Here is a 22,699-nt window from a genome sequence, read left to right as displayed (position 1 = left end):
GAAGTTCAAAATTCGAGGACTTTATTTAGCAGGACTAACTATACTCCATCTCAGTTAAATTTTGGAGTTCCTTCCGCAAAAAGTAGTTCTGCACTACGTTAGTAATTGAGGGAAGCTGATAGGAAAACTACAGCACTAAAGTATGAATTTCGTTTATATGAAATACTTGAAATTGTTTCGAAGAAAACGCGCTCGTTTAAATCAAATATGTTTTATTTTAAAATGAAATTGTTCGAAGAAAAGAACCCTGATTGGACGATTGATATAAGCCTCGTCCTTTTTCCTCGCAGGAAAAATAAAATGCATGTTAAAATGTACCATTTTTAATAAAACTATTTACATTTTAAATACAGAGACCAATATCGCAAATGCAGTTTACAACTTCTTTCCATTGTAACTTCTGTTGTGGTAGTTCCTTTCTGTTGTGGTCAACTTGAAAGCGAAATCTGTACCTGTAATTCAGAAGAGTCGAAGTTGATTGCCCTTACACCATTGATGAAATAGTGTAAAGCGTAAGAGAAGTCTTTTAGCGGAAACCCTCAAAAAACAACTTACAAATGTAGATTTGAGGTTTATTATCCTTCAAACAAGTGTGGTGTCTGTATTCTTTGGAAGCATTTGCTTTTATAAAGCTTACAAGTTTGCAGTGCAAGGAGCGATACAGACTTTATTGTGACTTGCAAGTCTTCCAACAAGATGGTGTGCCTCCTCGCCTGTAGAAAAATTGCAAATTTTGACCCCACGTGAGATATTCAAATGGACACCCTGCGTTCTTTAACAATAACATTGTAATTACTATCAGACCCCCTATTTTTCGGATTTCTGCCGTGGTGCAGGAATGGAACTTTGATATGAAGTGCAAGAATATCTCAGTCAAACACTACCTCAGCACAGATGAGGCGAGGTACCGAAGAAGATGACGTGCGGTGCACCTGACAGCAGCTCTCCTAAGGTACGTTTCAATAATAAGATTTAAATCAGTGTACAGCAACTTTTCTCTTTTTTTTGGGAGGTGGTGGTTTGGGGGGGGGGAGCACATAAATCCAAAAGAGTTAAAATTGAAATTTCAAAGTAAAATTATAATTTCTCACTTCATATTTATCACATTCTTTGAATTGTAACTATATAGACTGCTTCATTCATTAGTATTTATTACATTTAAGAGCCTCTAACATCTGCAGCTTTATTTTTCGAAAAATATAATGTTCTTCAGGTTCCTTTATTCATCAACACGGGTTATTCATCAACACTTCAAAACATCTTTTATCGTATTATTTTTCGTGCAAAATAAATCGAGATTTTGATTTAGGAAAAATGATGTTTAAATTTTTTGGATAATATTATTCGAGTTTAATATTTTTTATTGTTATCAGTTAGTGGAATTCTCTGGTGAGTTATAGCGAATAGTTAGGTAAGTTGCCTACCATTGCTTAAAATTTTTAACTAATTTTGGCTTTAAATAACAATTTACCATAAACGTGATGCAAATTATGCTCACACATTGAATATATCTAGATCTAGTATGACAATATATCTAATATTCTTAATTTTAAAGTAATGTGAATGGTAGAGTCTGAGAAGTTTATTTTATTTCTCTTGATATCAGTATTTGAAATACTATACTAGCAGCATAATTAAGTTTCAAAGGCCTGCTTAGAGCGAACTTTTCCTGGTTCGTGTATATGAGGAAGGCTCTGAAGAAACCTTAATTTGCGAGAAAAAAAAAAGTGCAAATTAGATACCCAGCCCAATAAGAAGAAACCATGGCTCGTGTATTAACTTTCTGATCACGTCATCACTTGTTAAATTCCTCCAAGTATACAAGATAAGAAGTAGTTCGAACCACATACCAGAATAATTAAATGCTTGCAGAGCACAAAGATGTTATGTGGTCGATCTTGGAGTAGCCTCACTGACCTTGATTATTGCACAAATACCGTTATTTGAAAGGATGCCAAATCTGGAATAATAACGGTACTTGGGATGTGAAGCGCTCTGTTTTTTATAGAAAGAATTCTAATGGATTCTACCAAGGAATACAGGTCACATATTATTAACAGAATTGTCAAATTATCACGAAAAAAAAGTTAGTACTCTCTTCATCGATTATCACACAGATAAATGAAACTGAAGAAATTATGACACTCAGTACGTAATATATTTCATCAGAATAGCCGAAGAATTTTGGTGACCCCTTTGATAAAGTGAGATAAATTGAAGATCTCAAGGATGATGTCTACTCACTGAAAAAGCAAAAGAAGCGTATTACCAATATGCTCTCCTACTTCTGTTCTTTGATGGGCCAAAATCACGAGCTGGCAGCTCAGCCAGCAATAATCCCTAAGTGAACGGAAACCACTCATCCTCCCAAAAAAAAGCCCTGATTCCACTCAAATCAACTAGCAAAGAGGTCTACAGACACGCCGACGGATCACGTTAGCAGGGTGCAGTCATGTACAGTACTTAGCAGAAAACCATCCTCAGACCCGCAGAGGCTGGTGACCAACCACGGCTGTTTTCTCTCTTAAAGTATCCCGACAAGAGAACCCACCGGGGAAAAGGAAAGACTTCACATAAACCCAAAAACTAACATCAATTGAACTAACGAAGCCAACATCAATTCAACTAACCCATCATGATCCGCCCACCTCATATACCGGTATGCTTTCCAATAGCCCTTCTTGTGATACCCAAGCCCCTTCTAAAGATATACAAAATACCCTCATTACCATGCCAACTGCAATACCTCCGGATGCCATCAAGCTACCAACTGATTGCTTTCCTCATCACGCTCTTATTCCTAATCAGACCTCCATATTTCGGCAATTAACAGCTTCCAAACCTCGTCTGTCACTAGCCGATATAATATCTCTTTAGTTTCTACAGAACCAAGATTTTCGCCTCCCGATTTGTACCATCATGAAATCGAAGACTTTCTTGGCGATGTAGGCAATTCGACAGGAGCTGACCGGGTTACTGAACGTCGATGTAGTCGGAAGATACGTCCAGCGGTGCCTACAACCTCTCGCACTATATGCATCATCAATCTGGTCGTCTTCCCCGACGTCGTACATAAACAGATTCCTGGCAGTCGAGTACTGGGTAATGCGATGGATGAACAGGGTCACGGGCAACGCATTCACCATCTCCAGGGCTTTTTTATATACCAACCTAAATATCACTCCCTGGAGAGTTCACATTGCATCCAGGAATATTCTTCTTCTTTCTCAGATGCTTACCGGTGTGATTTACGCCCCCAGTCTTCGAGGACTTATCTCTATTCCACGTGCTGGACGCAGTAATGACAACCCCTACCTACCGTTGCATTCTATACTGTGCAATCTGTGCTGTCTGAAGAATTTCTTCCCAAACAACTCAGTCAACCTTTTCAATTCATTGGCAATAGACCCTGTGAAACACTTCGAAAGCAAGCAGTACAGAGTGAAGAGCCTCTCTGAAGCGCACAGCTTACTTCAACTATAATCTTGTCAATAATTGAATTTTGTATACAATATTGTAAATATACGCACTTCTATAAATATTCTAAATAATTGTAATCGTGCATTTCTGAACATTCTTCTTATATTGTAAATATTTTAAATAATTGCAATTCTTGCGTTTTTGTACACCCTTCTAGCCGGTCGGCTGTGTATAAGGGGTGAAAGCAAACACTTGCTACTTTAATAAACGGATATTGATAATTTATTATTATTATTTTAGGGTTGCTCGTAATTAAATACATTAACCCGTATTTGTGTCTGTAAATTGCGTATGTTCTATGGTCGATTTGCCTGTTTTGCTGGACGAAAAAACCCCAGTTACTGGGGAGAAAAACCTTGTTATCTACGCCTGAGACCGACTAACTCAGCCACGGAGTGAAAAAAGCCCAATAAAGTTCCTCGCGTTATCGACGGGATTCGAATCCAGGCCTTTTCCACCCGGTGTGGGGGAGGACGGTGACGATACCACTGTGCTACCCCGCGCAGCATCATTATTGATAATGATGATGATGTTGATGTTGATGTGCTATCCGGGAGAGCATTCGCTCACCTCGAGCATCGATGAGCCGTGGTCGTCCAACGCCTCGCTGGCGGTTCGTGGGTTTCCCCTCCTTGGACCACTTTCGCTCTGACCCAGTCGTCTGGCCATTACAATTTTACGCTGGGGCGTTCGACTCGCTTTGGTGGCCGAGCGTCCTGGCAAGGCTGCGCGAAGCCAACATGCCGGAAAACCTCTATAACACCATCAAAAGTTACCTAAGCAATTGAACCATCAAAGTCACCGCCCCCTATGGCACACTCTCCAGGCATCTCCATCGGGGCTGCCCTCAAGGTTCGGTCCTTGGCCCACTAATGTGGAATATTGTCTTGGACACCTTTTTTAACATCGATCTCCATGAAGTACAATCTCAGGCATTTGCGGGATCTCATTCTGACGATACAGGAAAACTCAAGAGCCGCGTTAGAGGTCCTTGCAAATCGGGCCCTGACCACTCTCCAAGAATGGGCAAACCGAAATCAACTCAAAATAGCCCCACAAAAACAAACTCCATCCTACTAAAGGGACGCCTTGATCATAGGCGGCCTCCGCAAATAAAAATTGGGAAGGAAACAATCAACTTCTACAACCAACTGAAATACTTAGGCGTGATATTGGACCAAAACATGCCATTTCAGGACCATCTGAAATATCTCCGTGAAAAAATAAGACGCTACGCAGCCATGGTTGCGAGGGTCACGCGTAAAGAATGGGGCTTGAAAAAGCGAGTCCTCCAATTCTACAAAACTATCTTCACTTCTATCGTCACCTACACATCCGGCGCATGGTTTCAAAAAACTACAACAGCAGTAAACAGACGTATCACAGACCAAATTCACGGATCCATCCTCCTAACCAATCACTCGCGCTTGCCGCACGGTGAGCACCCATACTCTGCTGGTGTTCGCCTGCACTCTCCCGCTGGACTTAGAAATCATACGACGCGACCTACTGTACTATTTTTTTACAGCTTCAACTTTTTTTTTTCACTCTTCATTTTTATTTATTTATTTTTTAAAAAATTAATTTAATTTTATTTTTTATTATTTTTATTATTTTATTTTTATTTATTTTATTATTATTATTTTTTTATGGCTTCTGTCAGGTAGCTCAGGCAACCCTGGAGAGGAAGCCAGAGTATAATGGGCAGCCTGGCTCACCTCCCAGTGGTTGTGGCGGGCAACGTGGAGTCCCAGTAGGGGCCCCGCGGCCAAGCAGCGAGATACAACAACAGAACAAAGCACAATACTACATTAACTAGACATTACATTTTTTTTTCTAGCTGTGCAGTAGTTCTGCATTTCATCACAGAGTACATATGGTGCAGATGTGGGAAACCACCGGTGGCTCCTGAACCTAAATACTATGCCACTATGTACTACATAGACAAAGGTACCCCACAGACTTTTCTGGGGTTCACTATTGACCTAACCAGCAACAGAAATGTGGAAAAGAAGAGGACACAAACTCACCTGCAGCAGGCATGGCAGGAAAGGTGGAGCAACTCTCAAAAGGGAGAGATCACAAAGAAGTTTCTACCCAATATTGAACAAAACTACCCAACCTCACCCAACTGGTTCACTCCAGGTCTACAAGTAACTTACCTCTTAACTGGACACAGAGCAATTAATGCCAAACTGTCTCTACTTGGGATCCAGGATGATCCAACTTGCATTTGCGGGGGGCTGGAGAGCTGGCAGCACCTCGTGTATGACTGCCGGCTCTATGAAGACCTACGTGGTGTTTTACTCACCAGAATCCACTACTTACAACAGAGACAAGAACATCACCTCCTAGACACGAAGGAGGAGTATCAAGCCTTCTCGGAATTACGCACAGGCACTGTTCGCGAGGAGGAGAAACCAAATGGCGGCACCCACAGCCTACTACCATTATAACCAAAGAACATCTCTTCTTCAGCTCGCTTGGACTGGGACACCAGAAATGACCCACCCCCAAGAATTAGAAAACTCAGGAAACAAACTATACCAAAATAGACTAACATGAAGTTGGGCGAAAGGAAGGCAGTGTAGCAATTTTCTTTAAGAGCCCACAGGCGTCACTTGTTCATCAAGTTTCCAGCCAAACACCAGAATAAGAAGCTCTTGCTGTTACTCTCGGTTACCATAGAGTCCTCATAGACGAAATTGTAATATATCAATTCCCAGAACCTCTTTAAACTTTTTGCTATTTTCAACTATTTGCTTTTTCTCTACCAAAATATAAGTAATATTACGGGATATTTTGGAAGAGGAAGTAATTGGTTTTATTTTTATGTATATTGTACATTTGCTGTACTGTGCAGTATTTACTCTACATTTCAATGCACTGTCACCTTTCTGTCTAAAAACAGCTATACTAGTGCAGTATTACAAGTATGCACAATAAGTTGCATTACAGAAATTCAATAACTTTGTTACGCGTCTGGATACAAATGGATTATGCTAAAACTTATGCAGGACTTTCGTGTGGGGGTTAAGCTATTTAGTTTTAGGCAGAGGTCAAGGCTTTTCATGTGATTTCACGAAATTAGAAAGGAAACAGAATTACTTCAATTTCTTAAATTAAGCGATTCTAATTCACCAAAACTGGCTAATTATACTTTATATTCATGTTTCTTTTCGTGTGTTTTTTAAAAGATATTCACTGCTTGCGTTGTTTAAAAGTCACTTCATTTTCTAAAGAACACTCAAAGAATCTCCAGCAACTTTGAAGCATTGAATATCCGGATACTGGTAGGGTTGTTTAATGACAGTAATGATAGTATGCTACTGCAACAGGATCTAGAAAAGTTGGGCAGATGAGCTGAGAAGTGGCAACTGAAGTTTAACATTGGCAAATGCAAAGTATTGCATATGGATAGCATAAATGCACCAACTCGGTGGTGTTACACTCAGGGTAGTGGAAAATGAAAGAGACCTGGGGGTAATTGTGCAGTCAGATATGAAGTTTTCTGAGCAGTGCAGCCAGCCTACCAGAATAGGTCAGGGGATCTTGGTTGGATTCAGGAATACAGGAATTTTGCTAACAGGGATAAGGAGGTGATTATCCCCTTATATAAGGCAATGGTCAGGCCACACCTTGAGTACTGCATGGTCTGGAAGCTTCATTTTAGGAAGGATGTAGAGTTGCTAGAACGAGTACAGAGAAGAGTAACAAGACTGGTGAGGGGAACAAAGGGATGCTCTTACGAAGAAAGGCTTAAGTTCTGCAAATTGCAATGTCTGGAGACGAGGCACCTGCGTTGTGATCTGATTGAGGTGTGTAAGGCCTTGAATGGATTGAGCAGGCTCAATTCTGATGGGATTTTTCCGCTTGCTCAGATTACGAACCTGAGGGGGCATTAATTCAAATTGAGGAAAGACAGTTGTAGAATGGATGAGCAGAAGTTTGCCTTTAGCCAGCGGGTTGTTGATTGCTGGAACAAACTTCCATCTGTCGTTGTGGAAGTTGACAGCTTAAATAAATTCAAGGAAGAAGTGGATAAACTTTTGGAGCGAATGGATGGGTGAAATGGGAAGGTTTATTTTTATTTATTTATTTTTTTACCGATGCTATATAAGCTTGCTTTCTTGCATCATATGCCTCTACTAATGCTAATGCGAATACCGTTCTAATATCTATTGCTCTGATAAAATATAACATGATTACATAAATAACACTTCTCGCAGAGTTGTTGTTGTTCTTATTATTATTAAAGTTCATTACCTCATTTGAATAGAGAACAAATAGTAAAGAACCCAATGTTGATAGTTTGGAATTGTTTTCTCATGATAATCCTTACAAGATGTGACAAACCAGAACAAGCGAAAAATGTCACTAACTGCATTTCAGTTTAAGGAAAGGCCACAGCTGGGCTGGTTCATTAATTCGTTTTGAAAGGATAGATTATTTAATGTCTTGATGAGGATACAGCAATTACAGTTGCACATGTATGAAGAAGAAGGCTATGCGAACTACTTAAGAGTGATCTAGTGGTGTTTTATTTATTTATTTTTTGAACACCGTATGCAGTATTAATAATAGCAAATTCAAACAGATAATTCAAATTAATAATTAAAGCGCGTCATTTGTAATTTTAAATTCGCGTTCCTCAGTAAATTTTAATTTTGTTGATACTGCTAAGATGAATATGGGTTATATTTATTTATTCCATTGATTTTATATTGATGCTACAAATGTAGTCTTCGATTATGTAAAGTTCATGTTGATCCATATATTTAATACAACTTTTTTATTGACTGTAGCAAAACAGTGTGTGTGTGTGTGTCATGATTTCTAGTTTTTTGTGGATTTAACTAACACATCAATAAAGAGAAAAAAGACAAATTCTACAATTTTCGGAGTTCAAGTTTATTTTATAAATGCTACACTCCAAAGCGCACAAGTACACCAAAGAAACGCCAGAGTAAAGGCACCGAATATGAAGGATACCTATATACAGAAAATTTCATGCATGCATCATATATAAAAATCTCCTCCTCTGTTTTGGCACACTTCAGTCCTGGTAATCGATGAAATGAGCTAAGCCTAATATTTACATATTAGACGGTATAATCCCCCAGACAAAATACATTCAATGAGCACTTAGCTTCTGTTGCGTGGATGGAAAACAACACGTCAAGCAATGTCAAGCAATGAAAGCCATACGTATGAGAAGCCACCAAAGAGAAGCTCTAGATCGGAAAGACCCAGTCCTATAGTCGATGAATTCTACCAATGTGCAGCCCAGTGGGGTCCCCAGGCACCGTGGTTACCCCAGGCACCGTATTGTCCCCAGAGACCGTGATGTCCCCAGCCTCCATAGTAGGGATAACCATGATGCCAGGCGCCAAGGTGACCGGCGTTCCATGCAGCATGGGCAGGGTCGACTGGGGGAGCCTTAGGAGCAAGTGCAGCCATGGCGGCGGCTTCTGCAGCAGTCTTTCTGTCCACACTGATATCTCCAGATGCTACGAAACCTCCTGCTCCAGCGGTGTAATGAACGGTGCGGGGGTCTCCGTTGGGATCAATGTAGCTGTAGCTTCCGTGGACGCTTCCATCGGCTGTTCCGCTCTCGACACGGGAGTGACCACCAGCGTCTCCGGTGGCATATCCGAAGTTGTATCCATGTGGGTGGATGTCCATAGCCGTATGAGCGGCCAAGGCGACGGTGAACAGCAACGGAAGAAGAAACTGAAAAAGGAAACAGATAATTCAGTACATTTGTTTATTTCTGTAAGATGCCAGTTGAAAAAAATAAATTTTGTTTGTTTTGTACTGGATGAGTAGATTGTTGTCGAATTGCTTCGACTGCTGGACCTAGCCGTGTTGTAGTGTGCCTGTTGGAATCCGTATTTAACTGAACGCCGTGTATATCTAGCCTAACTATGAAGGTAGCTAAGACTTCTCTTGCCATAAGTTCTGTCTTGGGTATATGAACAGATTTTTTTAAAAATCACTTTCATTTTACTGGTAGGACCTACAAGAGATGGAGCAATCATAGCTCTGTTTTAGATCCATAATCGAGAAGAATTATAGACAGTTCAGTAAGGCTATTAGAAGAAATTTGGCAGAAACATGTATGTAAACTGGTGATGTTCCGGGTGACTGGTTTATAATTCTGTAGCAATTTAAAACAAAACTAAAGATTATCAAAATTCATAGTCTAATTTTTCAGGTATAAAACATCATGTCAACTGTATTGCATTATATTACAGTATATGTTTTTTTTTTTTAACTATTAAACTTCATTCCTAATTATTTATACTTATAACTTACTGAATTTCATGTTCTTTCACAGTGCATTGCATATCCTCTATACATATTAACGATATAAATAATGATTTGCTAATATAATATACTAAGAAATTGATATTTAAGGTAGTTTTTATTTCTGAAACATATGTCGCCGTTGTCTTTCTCCTCTGCGCTCTGCGTCTCACAGTTACAAGAATGATTCATATATTCAGTATGCGAATACTTTATCTCAACATACTCTCATCAAATTCGTCGATTGGAAATTTGATAGATGGAGGGTCGATAAAATTAAAATAGCATTAATAATATTAAAAAAAGTAGACTAGTTACAAGCAATGCTCCTTATTTTACATAAACATTCGTCTTTTAAGTAGAAACGGCACACGTCTTGATTCCATTCTGAAAGCATAACTATCCCCAAAATGAAACAGGCAAATCTTCCGTGAGGAGATCCCTCTTCTTCCTTGCGACAAATGCGCCAGTGTTTGACAAGATTGTCTAAAAAATATTTTAATTTAAAAATCCCAAAAAGAAGCACGGAAAGCGCCATCTGTCGGAAGCAAACCGAAATGGAGGTTCCAGTTATGGAATATTGCTCTCTACTGTCACGGAATCAGTTTCCAAATAGCTATCATTATAGAGATCTCTTAGGTTAAGTGCCACCATACAAGAATCTTGTAGAGTACATCAATGAAAATATCTATAATTTGGCTAATTGATAGTTTATACTCTTTGATGAGGGAACTGCCACTTCACAACCTCTCGTGCTTACAGCAAATATTGACGAATCATATTCTACTGTTCGACGTCCTCTCTTCCTGCTAAGCAGGTCTCAGAACTCTATCACTGTGTCCCTCCTTTAGTATTTACTAATTTTGTTCCCACGTCTTCGTTTTCCCGCGTGTTTTATGTAGAGTGGAAGAGATAGAGAGACGAAGATGTATTTGTATACTGTAAATGTCAAAGCAAATAAGGCTATTTGTCCTCAGTATATATTGCGTGTATTTTTCGTTGGTTTGCTGCTTGACGAACGAAAAACCATGCAACCCTCCTTGAGACCGACTAACTCAGCCACGTTGTTAAAAAGCCATAAAAATTCCTGGTGTCATCGACAGGATTCGAACTGAGACCTTTTCCATCCGGTGTGGGAGGACGATAAGTGTATAACTCTGTGCTACCCGTGAGGACTTTTGTAGAGAAACATTCCTGTACTAATGTCCTCCATGGCAGTATAGTGGTTTCGCCACTTGCCTCTCGTTTGCATAAGTCTGGATTTGAGTCTCGTCGATGACTGGAGGAATTTCTAAAGTCGGTTCATGAACGCACACTTGTACAGACATAATACACAATGTCGCGACATAGTCTAAATCGCTGATGTGCACATGAAACCCAACAAACAACAACATCTACTAATTCCTTTCTTAATAAATCAACAAAAATACAACTGTAGACAATCGACAGAATATTATACCAGTTATTCCAATTTGAAGTATTCCACTGTATTTTTCTTAATGATGTAAAAAGATATCCTTCTTGTTACTGCAGTTTCCTTTGATTTGTTTCTACGTATTCTTCTCGTATTTAAGCAGTGACCCTAGAAATTTGGTTTGGGGGAGTATGTGGTACGCTCCACATACCAATGTGGAACATGCATGAACAATTGCTTGTACAATTCGTAAATTATTATAATAATTATTATAAATAGTGTGTAAATTAATATATACAGTGTCCTGGAATTCCGACTTGAACCCAGACTCCTCAAACTTTTACAGCGATCTACATCTACTAAAACATTACATATAGTTCTCCTTTAGTAAACCTAAGTTAATTACAGAGATTCTTGCAGTTATGTCTTAGAAGAAATAGAAAATAGAAAAAAAGGAAGTGTTAGAATAAATCTGTTTTTAAAACAATGCTTCTTAAAATAATTGAAATTTGTTAGCAGCACTTTTTGAAATAAGTGAAATTTGTTGAAAAATAATCACGAATTACAATGATAATACAGTAATAACTAATAATTGTAATAGATTAGCTAATGGTCTGGGACTAAATTTGACCTTCTAGCTGTATGACTGGTTCTGGTGGTTTGGCCAGAATGTATTCTCAACAAGTGCTGCCCTCTACGTTATTAGATATTAGTGGACTCATTTATTTATGTTTTTTCCCCTCCTTTTCTTATAACTCCCACTAGAATACGCAGTCCTGGACTTCCACTCTCAAAAATTATTAATAATTTTAAGTAAAGGCAAAATTCCATAAACCAAAACACATTTCCCATTTTTCAAAACATTTATTCGTAACAGAAATATTGTCTAGCTGTGTCCATCACCTCAGGAGATAAGAGTGAAGGATAAATGTTGTTGCGCTCAATCTACGGTGGTATTTAGCGCATATGTGAATATCCTAAACATATCGGACTTAATCATACTCTAGAAAAGATTTCCAACAACTTGAGATGGTCACATCACTTGACAATTGGAATGCCGTTCAAATGAATCGGTGATCGTGGTCTTAAATACAATTTACCAATGGTACAGGGCGATGCCTGGATTACTGAGAAATTGGCACATTTTTAAGAATGAGATCTAATCCTAACGTATTAACCTAGTTGGAATGAAAGCTAGGAAAAGTATAGATATCTTACCAGCTTCATGATGGCAGTGGTTACTCTACTTCACAGACTGGGACTTCGTTGCTAAGAGTGTATTCGTTCGCTTTCTTCCTTTAATTTATAGTAAAAATCGCTAGTTTTTATTAGCTTAATCTAGTTTGCAGTAATGTTATTGGCTCTAATTTGTAAACACGTTACATTTTCATTTTTCATAGGGGAAAGGTTAAGGGAGAGTAAAGTATTCTCATTCCAATAAACTTCTGTGGGCGATATTTTGATGTTTAGATGTATAGGCAAGAAGAAAATTCACCTTCGGATGACCTCTAAGAACTAAAGCAGCGGACACAAAAATAACAGATAAGTTGTCATAGCTAGAGTTATTCAGAAGGTTCCAGACGCCAAGTATGGAAGGGTGGAGATGGGAGGGGATGCTAATAGCATCATGGAGGAATGAAGGCGATCTGTGGGAAACTGGGTCAGTGTGAGCCAGGTGTAGCAGGAAATCAACAATAATGTTTCTTGCTCAGATGGGTTTCCTCCTCCTCCTCCTCGATAGGTTATTTAATTGGTTTGATTTTATGATACAATTCACATAGAAATTGTTTTCTAGTTTTTGAGGCTTTTTCCATGCTTTACTTCTCTGCATTTTCCTCGAAGAAAAGGTGAAACAGTTTCTTGGTTTCTTTCCCTCTTATCGACGCTCATCTGTACGAAATGAGACCTCGTTATTTCAGGAATTATAGCTTTTTCAATATGAAGTTTTTTCTTTGTCCGCCTAAAATCCAAATTTAAAATAAGCTTGAAAATTTCGTATTATAATAATTGACATAAAAATATATATAAAAAATGTCGAAGTTAATGTATCTTCCAATAAACTTGAAAACCATCCAACAGCCAGAAGTGGCAGCGATCCAAAGCCAAACAGGTATCTATCACGTGATCGAATGTAGATCACCTGATTGCCCACACTTTATTCTTATCCAAAATGGAAGTATATTGCGGTTAATTCAGAACAAAAAGTGGTAGTCCTCGTAGTTAAAGAATCAAGGTTACCAATTTTGTGGGATCTTGTTTTAGTGTCACGTAATTGCACTTTTTTAATTTTCTATTTCAGTGTTATATAATTTATGCACATATCGTGGATCTGCCAAGTGGCATAGTCATAGACCGGGCTTATTGCAGCGCTTGTGTTCAGATTACAAGACAAGGCATATACCTATTTTCTCATTTCTTGTGTTCAATAATAGCCCGTTATTAAAATGAACCTGATAATAATTTCAGGCACAACTTCGCTATGATTTGCTTTCATTACTCACATAAATCCTGGGTAATATACACTAGTTATCAGGCGCGTTAGCATAGATGCGTAAACCGTCTGTCTTCACCATGTCCGTCCATCCTCATGTCGTAAATCGACTCCTAGTGGACGTACATTGTAAGTACTGTACATCCACTAGGAGTAAGAAGCAGCGGATATTATGTTTGTTGGGTGCTCTGATTGGAAAGGAAAATTTCTCGGTTCGCGCATAATGATTATTATTAATTATGTGGTAAAGTTTTAATCAGAGCTAAAACGAAAATAGATCATGGAGGTCTTTTAGACCAAAATAATACATATAGAAACATAAATAATACTTCTCTGAAAGCATCGAAAAAGTTTGTATGGAATTTTAATGTCTGCTTCCATATAAGAAGTCGATTATTTGAGAAACTATTGAAAAGCGAAAGAGGGAAAAGTTATCGATCATGGATTTCCAGTGTGAAGTGTCGGAATTTTTTCACCTAGGAGGAGACGCTACGGCACTACTCTCTTGGTGAATCAATAGCAAAAGCTGCTGGCCATGTTGCCACTTGGACTTGACGCGAAAGAACCGATGTGTTTCCAGAGTCGAGAGAAGCACTAATACAGGAAGATGGCCAGCAGCTTTTGCTATTGATTCACCTTTTTTATGCCTTTTCTATCTTTATTATGCCAAAGAAAAGTCATACTGATGTCGTTACAAATCTTTCTTCTTTACAAAATATAAATATAAGAATTAATTTATATTATTAAACATATTAGTAAATTTATAAGAGGAGTTTACCTCAATATAGTACGTGGAACACTTCCGTATGATACCCTCCAGAAATTAAAACGGAAAAAACGAAAAAATCGACAACTTACCGGTACATTAAAGTAAAATATAAATAATTAAAGTAAAATATAAATAATTAAATTATCAATTTAACACAATTCAAAATCAATTCAAAACATTTAAAATTCAAATTAACGCAATTAAAAGAATCTAACGAAAATATTCAAAACGATTTTCCTTCCTGAAGCTGACAATGCTTTTCGACCAACTGTCGTGATCACAGGAATGAATTTTCATTCCTGTGATCACGACAGTTGGTCGAAAAGCATTGTCAGCTTCAGGAAGGAAAATCGTTTTGAATATTTTCGTTAGATTCTTTTAATTGCGTTAATTTGAATTTTAAATGTTTTGAATTGATTTTGAATTGTGTTAAATTGATAATTTAATTATTTATATTTTACTTTAATTATTTATATTTTACTTTAATGTACCGGTAAGTTGTCGATTTTTTCGTTTTTTCCGTTTTAATTTCTGGAGGGTATCATACGGAAGTGTTCCACGTACTATATTGAGGTAAACTCCTCTTATAAATTTACTAATATTATTATCAACGTAGAACATATTGAGTATTACAGCTCTGATTCATACTATCTAATTATTAAACATAATCTAAAATATACCTATTACGGTTTTATTTAATATGAAAATTGAACAAAGAAAAAAAAGGAAATTATTTCTATTTAAGCAAAGGTGGTGAGGATTTTTCTCGAGTTTTACATTCTAAAGAGCCTGAATGAAAAAGATCCTGAGTTGGGGCGACGACTTAGAAGAAAATCCACTCATATTAGTGTATTGTCATAAACGAGTGATTAGCGCAATGCTGCAGTAGCATATGCCTTTTAGTTAACCGTGGTTCGAATCCACATGACTGCTCGATGCGGAAATAATTTGTGTTCATTGCCAAAATCGTCACTCCTCTGACTTTTATGTGCTTATACCGGATTTTTTATTTTTATTGCCAATAGACAGTCTTTACTTAGAGGGAATAAATTATCTAGAGGGAATAAATATATCCGTTTTATTTAACTATTTATTTTAGGAATAAAATATGACTGATATTTAAAAAAAGACTTTAAAAAACACGATTTTAAGGAGGTTATCTTGGTGGTTATCTTCGTCAGTGCTTTCTATTAAACTCCATCTATCCTCACCGTTGTGGTATAATCTTCTGATAACTTTATTTCCATTGTGACTCTTTTTTTTTGAATTTTATGATAACTACCATAATCTTTTACAGTGGTGAAATTTTTTTTCCCATGAAATAATCTAGTGTGAATCAACGCGAATTAGTATTTAGTTTTTTTAACTTTTCCATTCTTTTTTGTGCTGCTAAACGTCTTGGTGGTTATCTTTTCTTGGTGAATCAATTTCGGTACGTTATAATGATTCATGAACTCGGATAAAAAATGCACAAAGGTATTCCAAATCCTCCATAAATGTTCAGATTAGTCGTTATTTGCCACAGATATAATCCACAGATATAGAATGAATATAAACTAGTAATATCGATTACTTTCGTAATTACGATCTACAAAATGTCATCAAAACACGAAGAAAATGTCACACTTAATTAAAACAGTTGTTTTTAGTTCAAACACTTCGGAATTTGCAGGTTTTCGCAATAAACACGATTCTTCATTAAGTTAGTGGCTATTTCTCGTTTAGCACTGTGCAATGTTTTGCGTCATGTGTTTCGTAGCGGTTACAGAATCATCACACAGTCACACAATCAATTAAGTTACCATCGAGACATCCCACCCCTTCAGAGTATTCTTTGAGTGCTTTGAGTTCACTTGCAATTGGATTTTACATCAGATTTATTCTTATTTATAACAGACGCGTTTGCGATGAAGCATTCACAGGTTTCTGTTTGTGCATTAATTGCAAAGGTGTTTCGATGCAGATGCTGATTTCCGATAGAGACATGAATGAAGTAGAAATATTCATCTTGAATCCGTCTGGGAACCTTGATTCATACGTGAGATGAGAGACGTTCAAGTATCTAGTTTGGACCTTCTACTTTGAAGATAGAAGTCTGCGGTAATACTCAGAAAATGGAAAGAGGATGAGCTAAAATATTTAAACAACCATCTGAGCTCGCATTTTTGCTTTTAATATATCACCCATCGCTCTCTAACTGCTTCACTAAGGGCTGAATTTGAACTTTATGCATTAACAATGAATTAGGAAGAAGACACAGTCTTTGGTACTAATCTTGAATCGAATGGTCCGAATCCCGATCAGGAGGAATTTTTTTTTCTTGGAGTAACAATTCTTCGCTGCCTAGTTAGTTAATTTCGAAAGAAATACTAGGGTATTCACAGGTGGATCATAATCTAAGTTGTCTTTGAGAAACTAAATAACAGAACTCAGCGTGAGTATTCTTAACTGATTTCCTGTTAACACCTGGCTCACAATGACCCACTTTCCATCCGATCACCTTCATTCCTTCATGATGTTATTAGAATCCCCTCCCATCTCCACCCTCCCAAACCTGACTTCTGCTGCACCTTTAGAGAGCTTCCCTTGTGAATTTGCTCTTTTTATGTCTCGATGATTAGCTTCTAGAGGTCAAACGAAGGTAAAGTTTTTTTTTATATTTTTTGTTTTGCTTTCATTTACAAGCAGAGTTCGTCAACAGCTTTGAATGATGGTATATATTTTAACCCTCCCTTAGCTACGTTGCTTACGAAATGAATGTTGTTTATAAACATGGGCCAATAACATCGTCCAGAACTAAGAATAACTTCATAAAAACTGATCACTGAATAGTATAAATGGAAGAGGGTGAACAGAACGAACATATCAGATTTTGGGGTTCAATTCTTTCAGACTGAGTCGAACATCGTCATGAAACTGGTAAGATACAGAGGAGTAGATTTCTTACATAATATTATTAAATACTTCTTAAAAATTTGTTTTGTTGGCTTATAAATATGTGGAGTTAAAGGAATCTTGAAGCTCTCCATATATAGGGGCATGTAGGAATAAGAATTCTGTAAATTATTATATTAATTACTATTTTATTCGAATTATATTTTTTATTTATTAGTTAGCTATGCCGTTTTTTAGTGGTATATGTGCGTCTGATGACTTCTTCAGTCTTAATTGAATTTAAGGAATTTCTAACAGGAGAAACGTGGATAATTTATTTAAAAATGTTTATACTCGTCTTCTTATTTCAAAAATTTAAAAGTCCTTTCTTCACTTGACATTTTAATATCTGTTTAGACAGAAACAGCTCTCATATGTTCTGTTCTAGATGACTGTACAGTGTTTCATATCAGCAGGGTCGGCTTTATTGAATGGAATACATGAGCTTGAGACTTCTCTGTAGCTTCGATCATGGACAAAATCAGACTGCATGTTACTTCCTTCTGGCATTATCATTTCCTTTCAATTTTCCGCTTGTCTTTTGTATCTCTTATAGAATAAAGCAATTCTATATTTCTCGTAGCAATAGATTCATTATTATTTCCCTTTTCTCCACTTTCCATCTTGTTCGAGCAAAAAAGCTCTTCTACTTAATTCCTAAATCTTTCATGTCCGTCCTTTTTGCATGTCAAAACATCCTACTACTTAGACTAGACCGATTAGATCCAGAAGGTGATTCCACAGATTATCGGTTATGTTAATATTGTAATACTATATATTGTGCGCTATATATACGAGATATTAGTATAGTCATCTAATACTTGATTTCTTTTGCTCTACAGGCAAATTATAAATGTTACTTTCGCTGCATAAAATACGCTTTCTTTTTCGCTAATTCTTCCTCTCGAAACCTTCATGCATACAGATACATTTGGGAATCTCTAGGATATAGGCATGAACAGCGTCCATATATCCTAGAGATTCCCAAACTTTCCCATGGGCTTTATTTATTTATTATTTTAAACCGTGGTTGAGTTAGCCTGCTTCAAGCAAGGTATCCGTAACTCCACGGAACATACACAGTACACTGACGCCTCACAGTTTTAGTTTCTTTGGTACAAAAACAAAACAGTAACAACAGTGTGCAAAAAAATAAAGAAAAGAAACACCTGTTGCGACTTTACAGAACTGTTCACAGTTATTTTCAAGGTTACTAGGTCTACATGTTTCCTTTTTGTCTTTCATTCTAGAACAAGGCTAAAGCAAACTTCTTTCACCTGAGCCAACGCCTGTTATAACAATATGATGTATATCGTGTGTGTACACATTATGTGTGTGTGTGTTTGTCTACACCCTGCATATTCATGGCCAGCAAGGTGTGTAGTGTTCTTGGCCATGAATGCAGGTATGGAAAAGTATTTCAGAAATCTTAATGAAAAGAAATATAAGATCTAAACGCCATAACTCGCCAAAACGCAGTATGGATGGATGCAAAGGACTTCTAGGTGGAAGCGAACACGCAGCCTGGGCGTGGTAGTATCCATGTGATACCTCAAAATATGGTAATATTGTGGAAGTTCTATTTTGCACTCTCTTCTAATCACAGTGGTTATCCTCGAATACAGTCTCGTGGGTAGCACAGTGGTTATAATTACCGTCCTGCCCACATCGGGTGGCAAAGGCCCAGGTTTGAATCCCGTTAATGAGGAACTTTTATGGGGTTTTATACTCCGTGGCTAAGTTAATCGGTCTCAGCCGTTGGTAGCACGGTTCTTTCTCCCCCTGAAATCTTTTCATCCAGAAAAATAGTCAAATCGACGAGAGAACACTCGCAATTGATGGACATATAAGTTAGTACTTAGGTGGCCCTATTATGACAGTTTTATCCTAGAATATAAACAGAAAATACATTTCATTTGACAAGCTTGTATGGGCTTCTCATCAGCCTCTTTACCATATTCAACATTCGTTTAGCTTACGGACTGCTGCAGTCAGATATTTTGGAAGAGAGGTTTTAAACTTTTTTTTTTTTTGTACTGTTTGTCTTTAGTGTGTTCTTTTGTTAAATTCATCTGAGCTCGTTTCATTTTCCCTCTAATTTTTATTACTGTCTATTTTGTCTTCCCCACTAGCAACTTCATTTTAGCTTTTACGTTAATCTTCTTGACAAAAATCAGTGCAATAACTGATATATTGATATTTTTATTTACTTCTAACTGAAGTGTTTTGGGACATTCTGAATGATTTTAAAATTTTCATAGATGCATTGCATGGAATATCGTTGCAGGCTAGTTTTGGCATTAATTGTCTAATCATTAAATTAGTCCATGCTTAACACTCTACTATAAAATATAATAGTTAAGTAGATTACTTCGAAAAGCAACATGAATTCTTACTACTGCTAACCAAATTACAGGAATTCACAAGATAAAAGGCAGTCACTGTTTTTAAGAGGCCTCCATAATATATTAATTTGTAATTAGTATAATTACAAATTACACTAATTATAAATTAGTGTAATTTTCTGTCATTTCTGTGCTTCCCACAACAGTGTAACCATAACAAATGCTAACTGTCAGGCAATCCACCAGCAACTTTGGACGAGGACCTCGAAACAGCAATTCATTTTTTAAGATGATTTTGATCATAACAATATTAAATAGTGTTACTTTTCGAAAATACTAAAAAAATGTTTTTATACCATAAACCTAATGGAATAAATTGTTAGATTTAACTTTGGGATAAAGCCATTAATTTAATTTATAGTGTTATTAGAAAATCACTCTAGCAATTGTGATGATAATTATAAGATGGTAACATTTCATTTACAACAAATTTTCTTTTTATATGATAAGCTCCAGTCAGCTCTAAATGAAATTAAGAAGTACTGAACAAAAACTTTTTGTTTCAGTTTCTGCTTCCGTTGCTGTTCACCGTCGCCCTGGCCGCTCATACGGCTATGGACGTCTACCCACATGGATACAACTTCGGGTACTCTACTGGAGACGCGGGTGGCCACTCCCGTGTTGAGAGCGGAACTGCCGATGGAAGCGTCCATGGAAGCTACAGCTACATTGATCCCAACGGCGATCCCCGCACAGTTCATTACACCGCTGGAGCAGGAGGTTTCGTGGCTTCTGGAGATATCAGTGTAGACAGAAAGACTGCTGCAGAAGCTGCCGCCATAGCTGCACTTGCTCCCAAGGCTCCCCCGGTTGACCCTGCTCATGCCGCATGGAACGCTGGTCACCTTGGCGCCTGGCATCATGGTTATCCTTACTACGGAGCCTGGGGACATCATGGTCTCTGGGGACATCACGGAGCTTGGGGACCCCACTGGGCTGCACATTGGTAAAATCCATGGACTATAGGACTGGACAATTTAGTTAATTCCTCCGGACTTACTCAGCGCTTTCATTCAGCTTTTATTTGGTGCCTTGATCATCACTCTTATTTTCCCTTTCTTATGGCATTGCATTGCTTGAAATGACTCTTCAGGGAATTACACTGTAGCCAATATGTAAATATTAGGCTTAGCTCACACGTTTCTTTGTTATCCAAATATCAGCTTATTAAAGTGAGAGAAAAAATGATAAATATATTTTTATATTTTACATGTGCGAGAGATGCTCTGTATATACCTTGTATGTTTTGTGCCGGTGTCTTTGGTGTACTGATGCATATATGGAGTATAATGTTTATGAAATAAACTGATGCTCTGCAAAACTTAAGACTTCAGTGGTGTTTCTTTATCAAATACTCTTTACTGATTAGTTTGTTCCACACTGCGTAGGTATTTGAATAATCTTACTGTTTCACCTTAAAGCATACATTATGAAGTGAATTGAAGGGTGATGTACTAACCTTTGGCTACGTTGTAGTTATTCAAGAAGGAAAATACAATGAAACACGAATGTTACGTTATGATGTGCTTCTTGTCACAAATCTTGACTTTCCATAGCCAAAATTTTCTAACGGGTAGCCACATGAGAAAAGAAATGTCAGAATTGTAACTTGAAGTAAAATCTACAGCTTCCTTTTACCCCCGTACTAAAGCTTTTGGATTCCCAGACATGTTATTATAAAACTAAAACTTGGGTTTATATGTCCAAGGAAATGTATTTTTGTCCCTGACACAGTTGCTTTCATGTTAAAGACACATCTCTTAATTTCTGCTCATCTTTAAGAGCAAAGCAGATCATAGCAATCATACGACTTACTGGCAAAATTACATTTCCAGGATTACAAAAATAGGCGAGGCTGTGGTTTAGCTGTAGGAGTCCCTTATACCCCATTTTCATCGAATAAAACATTGGCGATATCGACAAATTTCTCCTGCCACACGAAGTATACCTTTCTTGATACATTTCTGATACATCTGACGTGATTTCATCAAGTATCAGAGATATTTTTACCTCAGCAGGCTTTCTGGGACTGACAACGTTTTTTCAGTTCTTGAGATCTGTGTTCTACAGCAGCGGCAAATTTTTTTTAGAAAATATTTTGCGACCCATAAAAGGGGTTTCTATCCCCACCTTACTCACCACGATTCTAAAGTAAATGTCATCTTCTGTGACATCTTGACACGCTTATATTCTACTGTCACATTTCTTGTAGCGTAGAATTCGGTTATATCACATTCTTCCCAGAAAATAGGAGACAAATATTTGCCATTTCATTATGCCCTGTTTTGCCTTTTACTTCGCTGAATTACACAGAATGCTTCCTTAGAACACTACAGTCCATCTGCTTCTAAATCTGAAAACTTTTTAAAGTAAAGAAAACGGTTAACGGTTAAAATCCTTTTAATTAAGATCCTTTATTATATTTTAAGATGTATAGTTTTTTTGAAGATCTTTTTGTTTATAACAAAAAAAATTGGAACCACCATCTTGTATCTCTGATGCTGCCATTTAAATCTCCGAATTGTTGGTACTTTCTTGGTCACCCTGTGAAGAGGTTCAAAATAGCCGTCGCGGTGGTGACAGCATTACAAATTATGGCCAATCGAAATAATTGCAATGCAACCGTAGTATCAACCAAGACCTTGCCCTTAATTTCAAAATCTATACAAATGAATAGGTGGATCTCTATTCTAAGCAAAAGCGCACTTAATGTAAAATATTATTTATTTAATTATTGATTGGCTGGCTCTCTATCCTGAAACGAACGATTTTATTTAAAATTTGTTTTTGTTTCAGGATAGATCTCTGTCTAATCAATAAGCGCCAAGTAGAACCTATCACAGTTAGCAATCAACAGTGAAGCCATTTCAGAAAACTCTCAAGCAGTTTTTATTGTG

The 22,699-nt window shown here is 37.3% G+C and overlaps 2 protein-coding genes across 2 annotated transcripts; one reads left to right on the top strand and one right to left on the bottom strand.

Moving 5' to 3' along the window:
• Positions 1 to 8,375: 8,375 nt before the first annotated feature.
• Positions 8,376 to 12,556, bottom strand: LOC150078302 (uncharacterized). Its single transcript, XM_090384853.1, has 2 exons — positions 12,422 to 12,556; positions 8,376 to 9,213 (listed from the first exon to the last, which is right to left on the bottom strand). Exons 1-2 carry the CDS (start codon positions 12,428 to 12,430, stop codon positions 8,752 to 8,754), a joined length of 471 nt encoding a protein of 156 aa, XP_090240979.1. The 5' UTR covers positions 12,431 to 12,556; the 3' UTR covers positions 8,376 to 8,751.
• A 4,692-nt stretch (positions 12,557 to 17,248) lies between these two features.
• Positions 17,249 to 21,128, top strand: LOC150078301 (adult-specific rigid cuticular protein 11.9-like). The gene is made up of 2 exons (XM_090384293.1): positions 17,249 to 17,382; positions 20,309 to 21,128. Exons 1-2 carry the CDS (start codon positions 17,374 to 17,376, stop codon positions 20,750 to 20,752), a joined length of 453 nt encoding a protein of 150 aa, XP_090240419.1. The 5' UTR covers positions 17,249 to 17,373; the 3' UTR covers positions 20,753 to 21,128.
• Positions 21,129 to 22,699: the final 1,571 nt, after the last annotated feature.

This window comes from Mastigoproctus giganteus, chromosome 11 (assembly GCF_048544385.1).
Source record: "Mastigoproctus giganteus isolate SK-2022 chromosome 11, ASM4854438v1, whole genome shotgun sequence".
NCBI lineage: Eukaryota > Metazoa > Arthropoda > Arachnida > Uropygi > Thelyphonidae > Mastigoproctus > Mastigoproctus giganteus.
Note: the sequence above shows the minus strand (reverse complement) of the source record. Positions and strands in the feature narration are given on the sequence as shown.